Below are 7,522 nucleotides of genomic sequence, written 5' to 3'. Positions count from 1 at the left end.
TTTCGTTTTAACTGTTCTGTTTTCTCTAAGTCTCATTTTTTCTTTCTCCTCTTCTTCTCTTCTTCTTCCTTTTCTCATCATTAGTCCTCCTCCTCTGCTTCTCTCTCTTCTCCCTCCTTTTTTCCTCTTCCTCCTTTTCCTCCCTCTTGTATCTCCTCCTCCTCCTTTTCCTCCCTCTTGTACCTCATCTTCCTCTTTTTCTACCTCTGAATCATCTAATATCATCCTCTTCTTCTCCCTGGTCGTCCTCATCTCCTCTTTTCTTTTCCCACGTACCTCCTACTCCTCTTTCTAACAAAAAGCGCAACCACCACCACCACCACCATCACAACCACCATCACCACCAACAACAGCAACAATAATTTATGTCTGTTTTCCCTTATTCTTTTTCCATTTCTTAATTTTCCATACTATATAATTATTATCTTCTACATATGTTGTTTATGTCGTATGTTGTATGTTCTTGATTACTTGTATTTAAAAGTAGTGTTTCTATTATTCTCACCGCATTACCTTCCATATAGTGAAGGGAAGCTGAAGCGTGCACGGTGAAAATAACTAGAGGTGGAACAGCGTGTATTGTTTATTTCGTATGTTGTTCTTGATTACGTATATTGAAAAAGCAGTATTTTCATTGTTCTCGTGTTCCCTTCTATGCGGTGAAGGTAACCTAGCTAAAACACACAGTGAGAATAATTAAAGTAGGAACAAAGGAACAATGTTTATTATTCTTTTTTTTTCTGTCATCCTGTTGATTACGTGTATTAAAAACCAATATTCCCATTATTCCCGAGTTGTCTTCCATGCGGGGACGGTAACTTAGTTGAAGCACGCGCGGTGAAAATAACTGGAGCAGGAACGGTGGTGATAGTAACTCGGGGACAACTGACAGTCGCGGTGAAATTAGTTTGTCAGCCAATGAAATGCGGCTGCCGATGGGACGCTTGTAACTCGATCTGGGAGAGAGAGAGAGAGAGAGAGAGAGAGAGAGAGAGAGAGAGAGAGAGAGAGAGAGAGAGAGAGAGAGAGAGCGTATTTCATAATTACGTAATATCTTAACTTGAAGAAAATATGGATTCATAATAATAGTAATAATAATAATAATAATAATAATAATAATAATAATAATAATAATAATAATAATAATAATAATAATACAAGAACATCTACGCATTAATTATTCATTTGTTTTTGAGTTCATTATATAAAAGAGAACATCCGGCGTTATTTATTCACCGAAATTCATGCTCTGATGTTTAATATTTCAAGCAATGTCTTAAACGCTGCATTTATTCATCCACCGACATATTATGGAGAAAATAAATTAATAAATGAATAAAATAAGTAAATACATAAATAAAAACTGATCCCTCGTTTCTTCCTTCAGTTTCCTTTATTCCCTCGACTTTCCTTCGCTTTCTTCTTCCCTCTTATCTCTTCTCTAGCTTCCTTTATTCCTCCATTCTTTCCTTCTTTGACATATTTCATTCCTTCTTCATCTGTCTTTCGCTTCCTCCTTCCTTCCTTCAGTTTTTCCTTAGTTTTCTATATTCCTCCCTTATCTAACCTTCGCTTCCTTCTTTCCTCCTTCGAATTATTTAGTTTCCTTCATTTTTTCCTTCGATCCTTCCTTCACCATCTTTCATTCCTCTCTCGTTTATCCTTCGCTTCCTTCTTTTAGCATCCTTCATGCCTTCCTCATCTATCCTTCACTTCCTCCTTCATATTTTTCCTTAGCTTCCTTCATTTCTACCTATTTCCTTCCTACAACATTCCTCATCCCTTTACCTGTCCATCTCCCCCTTCACTCCTTCAGGTTTTTTTCCTATCATTTCTTTCTTATCCTTCACTTGTTATCCTTCCATGCCTCCTTCCCTCGTTTCTTTTACTCCCTCATCCATCCTTCTCCTTCCTTCACTTTTTTCCCTACCGTTTCTTTCTTATTCTTCATCCCACGTATTATCGTTGCCATTCTCCTTTCGCTGCCTCCCTCTTTCATAGCTTATTATAATTCATGCCCTGAGTGATTACGTCTGAAGGCATCCCGCTCATCTGACAGCTCTGCGCGTTAGGGAGACTCAGCTGGGAGGGAGAGAAGGAGGGAAGGTGGGAGGAGGGAGGGAGGGATAAAAGGGAAAGGTGCTTGACGGAGACACGAGGAGGGAAGGAGGGAGGGAAAGGAGAGAAAAGAGAGAAAATAATATGCCTGAAGAGAGAAATATGATGATGATGATGGTGGTGGTGGTGGTGGTGGTGATGGTGTGTTTTTGTGGTGGTGATGATGGTGGTGGTGTAAGTTTTAGGTGTTTTGTGGTGGTGAAGGAAGATGAGGAGGAGGAAAAGGAGGAGGAGTAGGATAAGGAAGTGAAGGGGGTGGTAATGGTGGTGACTGGTGGTGATGCTGGTGTATGTTTTGTGAGGAAGGAGGAGGAGGAGGAGGAGGAGGAGGAGGAGAAGGAGGAGGAGGAGGAGGAGGGGGAGGTAATAATAGTGATGTGTGTGGTGATGAACGTAATAGAGATGAAAGTGACAGTGATAGTGACAGTGTTTGTGGTGATGTCCACCCCACAAACACCACCACCACCACCACCACCACCGGGAAATGACAAATGGGGAAGATGCCATCAATACAGCCCTCCTCCTCCTCCTCCTCCTCCTCCTCCTCCTCCTCCTCCTCCTCCTCTAGATTTATTCCCTCAGGATAAAATATTCTCCGCTTGTTGGTTTGGAATGCAATAAGAATAACGCACTCTAATTTATGTCTCTCTTTTTTTTTTTTTTTTAACGCCGTCTTTTCTTTAGCCTTTTTTCTGGGATTTGCTGTCTTGCCTTGTGATTCCTGGAGACTGTGTGTGTGTGTGTGTGTGTGTGTGTGTGTGTGTGTGTGTGCGTGGGGGGGAAGGGGAGGGGAGTTGGTTTAGTGCGATGTTGTTGTTGTTGTTGTTGTTGTTGCTTTACTAGTTCTTCCTCTTCTGCTTATCTATATTATTTTCTCCAGTACTCTTTTTTTCTCTTCTTTTTTATTTTTCCTTTAGTCTTTCGTCTACTACTACTACTACTACTACTACTACTACTACTACTACTACTACTACTACTACTACTACTACTATCATTATTATTACTTCTTCATCTTTTTCACCTCCTCCTCCTCCTCTTCCTCCCATTCGTAATCTACTAATATCGTGTGCTTCTCGCTTTCCTCTAAATCTTCCTCCTCCTCCTCTTCTTTCTTCATGTTTCACCCAATCCTCTTAGTTTGTCTTCCTTGCCTCTCCTTTCTTATACTGAGGAAGGCCTGTCCTAATTCTCTCTCTCTCTCTCTCTCTCTCTCTCTCTCTCTCTCTCTCTCTCTCTCTCTCTCTCTCTCTCTCTCTCTCTCTCTGGTTCTTCGTTTTCATCTTTTGTTTTCTTTGTTTTGTTTCCTTGTGTCTCATGTTTCCAGATTTTTGTGGTGTTGTATTTGTTGCTGTGGAGCTGGCTTATACAGGAGGAGGAGGAGGAGGAGGAGGAGGAGGAGGAGGAGGAGGAAGAGGAGGAAGAGGAGGAGGAGGAGGAGGAGGAGGAGGAGGAAGAGTTGCGTGTAAGTGATGGATGATAATGTGGATGAGATATAGTCACCGTTCATTTCCTTGTCTCTCTTCCCTCTCTTCTAACTGCCTTGTACCTGTCTCGTCCTCCCCCTCCCCTCCCGCCCCAGCTTAATGACGGCCTACCTGTGGCCTTGTTAAAGATGGCGGCGGAACACGCCACGTGAAGGCTGCTTGTGTGTGTGTGTGTGTGTGTGTGTGTGTGTGTGTGTGTGTGTGTGTGTGTATTAATCCTTGTTTCCGTGTTCCAGGCTGGCGGTGGCGGCGGCAGCGTGCTTGGCGTGGGGCGGGCGTGCGAGCGCCACGGATATGGCGCGGCGCCTATGGTCTGACGGCCGGCTGGTGACATCCTCCACGCTGGAGTGGATCACGGCGCGGGGCGGCAAGGTGCCGCGCCACGCGCTGCCCGTAGACCAGCAGGACGTGGAGGGGGTATACTGGTGCCGCGCCAGGTACCGCGGCTCGCAGTTGGCGGGCGCGGCGCGGCCTGACGGGCCCTGCATGGTGCCCTTCCTCACCAAGCTTCGCAAGATCAACAAGTTCGACTTCCTCGTCTCGGTGAACGGCTCGGCGCGCGTGACCTTCAAGCCATGGGACAAGTTCACCGTGAAGCCGGACGGAGCGGTGCTCACGCCCAACAAGATGCTGGTGCTGGCGTCCGCTGACGGGCGGCCAGCCGAGCCCAGGATGCCTGGCCACCTGGGGCTGCTTTACTCCGATCGTGAGGCCACCCTGGTGGACGGGGAGGGCGTGAAGACCACGAGCGAAGCTCTGGTGATGGTGGAGGTGGAGCCCACGCAGTACTCGCTGCAGGACGTGGTGCTAGAGGGCAAGCGCGGCAGGACCAAGACCACGCCCGTGATCCTCGCCGACGTGATCCTCGAGAACCCTGGCGAGGAGGAGGAGGAGGTGGGCAGGCTGCAGACCTACGTAATGGAGGAGGAGCACTACTGGGGGCAGGTGAAGGGCACCGTGACGGCGCTCCCCACCTCCATCAGCAGCCCGCAGGACCCGCCCCTGGCCATGCCCTTCAGCAGCGACCACCCATTCGCCTACAAGTGGGGCATCGCCATGGTGAAGGACCACGTGGACAGCCTAAACCTGACGGAGCAGCTGCCGGCGGGCGTGGGCGTGGAGGTGGAGATCAACGGCATCATGCGGGACTACGAGGCGCCCTACAGTGCCACGCTCATCTCCCACTACAACGACGGCGAGACGCGGGAGCGGCGCATCGAGTCCCTGCACACCCACAAGGCACTGCAGGCCGTGAGCGTCTCCTACAGCCGCTACTACAACCTCACCACCGGGGAGACACTGGACCTGTCGCCTCGCACACAGACCATCTTCGAGCTCACCACCACCACCACCACTACCACCACGACCACAACCACCACGACTACGACAACCACCACAACGACCACCACCACCACGGAAGCGCCCACCACCACCCCGCAGACAGAGGCCAACACGGAGATCGTCACGGAGCTGCCCACGGAGATCAACAACGAGGTGACGCAGCTGGAGTCCAAGTCTCTCTCCAAGGACGCTGACTCTGAGCCTTTCCAGAGGACCCGCGACGACAAGAGCGGCAGCCAGACACTCGCCTCGACCACAGACCGCATCATCTCCGCCTTCGCCTCTCTTTACGCCACTCTTATTTTCCGTTACTACGCCTCCCTTTGAACCCCTCCTTTCCAGCCCTCCACAGCCCTATCCCCCTCCCAAACCGCGCTTTCCCTCAAGTCGCTGAGGTTGAGGAAGCGTCACTGCTGAAGGAAGAACTGAAACAACAACAGCAACATTCAGTCTGTCAGTCAGTCAGTTTTGGCAGGACAAAGCAACGCCGTGTCAGGAATTATGTTGTGAGGAATGAAGCAATGGAAGCAGAATAGTGTGAAGCAACAATACAGAGAGAGAGAGAGAGAGAGAGAGAGAGAGAGAGAGAGAGAGAGAGAGAGAGAGAGAGAGAGAGAGAGAGAGAGAGAGTCAAGGAAAAAGATAAAAGTGTGATGAAAATTAGCGAAACCCACCAAGAACATGGAGAAAAATAAGATGAGATAATTGATAACAGTGCAGTTAGTGAAGGAAGAGGAAAAGTTAAGAAATACAGATAAAATAAGTTAGTGAAGGAAATAAAGAATTGAAAAAAAGAGAAGTAAATTAGTGAAGGAAAGAAAGAATTAAAGAAAGAAAAAATAAATCATTGTAGAAAAAATAATTAAAGAAAGAAAAGTAAATTATGAAGAGAAGAAGGAATAAAAAAAAGACAAGAAGATAAATAAGTCAGTGAAGAAAAATAAATTCAAGACAACAAGTGAGAGAAGGAAAGAAAAAAAAACAAACTAAGGAAAGAAAAGAGTGATAACAGGAAACAGGAAGAGAAGAGAAGGAAAGAAAGTTAAATGGTTCACTCCCACGTGTCAGTGAAGCTTCATGAAACAGTTCACTGGTTTGGGAGTGCTTCGGTACCTTCTGTGTTCGTTAGGAAGGACAGACACTAACGGCCGTCACCAAGGACACGGACGCTGCAAGGACACTGTTGGCCAAACACACACACACACACATACACACACACAAAAAAAAAAAGCGAAAGACATTTTTAACTTTTCTTTTTACTTCCTTCTTTTTCTTTTTCTTTCTTTTGTGAACATTTCTGACCGTCTACAAATAATTCTTCCGTCTCTCTCTCTCTCTCTCTCTCTCTCTCTCTCTCTCTCTCTCTCTCTCTCTCTCTCTCTCTCTCTCTCTCTCTCTCTCTCTCCATTGTATTATTATAATGTCCGCAGGGTGGTGTTAGCTTGCCATTGTAGGGTGAGAGAGAGAGAGAGAGAGAGAGAGAGAGAGAGAGAGAGAGAGAGAGAGAGAGAGAGAGAGAGAGAGAGAGAGAGAGAGAGAGAGAGAGAGAGAGAGAAATGAAATATAGTCCATTGTGTTCAGTGTTTATGACGTGTTACCGCTAAGTGAGAGAGAGAGAGAGAGAGAGAGAGAGAGAGAGAGAGAGAGAGAGAGAGAGAGAGAGAGAGAGAGAGAGAGAGAGAATGTACGTACTATATGTTTAAAAAGTCAAACTAAGAACATTTTAATGAAACAAAAACGAAACCAATACAACAATACATAATGAAATAATGTATAGCTGTATATAAGTGGCAATGAAAAAAGAATACCTGAGGAACATGTATGCTTTATACCTACGCATACTTATACATGGTAGTAGTAGTGTAATGCCGAGCTGAATACATACATAACTACTACCATACATAAGGCAACCTGGGGCTTCCGTGTATGTCTACTTATGCATATATGACTGTGTATAGATGCTTAGTTACCACGTATACTTAGAGATGTATATTAGTGTTAGGAATAAGTAAGGCAGGTAATGTTGCTGTGCTGTAGATCCTCTTTTTCTCTCTTTTTTCTCCCTCCTTTACCTGCAGCGTGGGTCCCAAGGTATGACTCCTATACATTACCTACCCTATCTATCCCTAGCATGTAAAACTATGTATAACTTCCCTGAGATGTATATTGAATGTTTTGTATGTATAATGTATAATCGCTATTTCACTATCTTTTTTTTCCGGTGTTATATGTTGCTTAGAGAAGAATATTTTCCGCAGTAAAGAGACGACGAAGTTCAAAGTAGCTAGCGATGCCGTGACGCACCAAAGAGTGTAGTGTCATGACAGCGGCCGCGGGACTGAAGACTGCACCGATCTTCTCTTTTGGCTGTTTCCCTGGAGTGAGGTGTTGGCGCCGCGTACGAGTCTCCTCCAGTTGTTTCTGTCCCTTGCATCATCCTCCGTGACTCCCTTCCCTTGCAGGTCTGCCGTGATCCCATCCCTCCATATCACTTTCCGTCTTACCCTCGATCTTCTTCCCTCTTTTGGATCTGGTCCTATTTTTCTCTTCTTACTACTTAAGAAGGCTGTATTACTGTG

The 7,522-nt window shown here is 46.0% G+C and overlaps 1 protein-coding gene across 1 annotated transcript in view; it reads left to right on the top strand.

Moving 5' to 3' along the window:
- The window catches only part of LOC135112136 (protein unzipped-like), a 29,800-nt gene extending 24,228 nt beyond the window's left edge, over nt 1-5,572 (top strand). Inside the window, exon 3 of the mRNA XM_064026165.1 lies at nt 3,839-5,572. Within this exon, the coding sequence (XP_063882235.1) occupies nt 3,839-5,270 (1,432 nt within the window). The 3' untranslated portion in view covers nt 5,271-5,572. The remainder of the gene's footprint in view (nt 1-3,838) is intronic.
- Nucleotides 5,573-7,522: the final 1,950 nt, after the last annotated feature.

Source organism: Scylla paramamosain, chromosome 23 (genome assembly GCF_035594125.1).
Source record: "Scylla paramamosain isolate STU-SP2022 chromosome 23, ASM3559412v1, whole genome shotgun sequence".
In the NCBI taxonomy this organism is placed as follows: Eukaryota; Metazoa; Arthropoda; class Malacostraca; order Decapoda; family Portunidae; genus Scylla; species Scylla paramamosain.
Note: the sequence above shows the minus strand (reverse complement) of the source record. Positions and strands in the feature narration are given on the sequence as shown.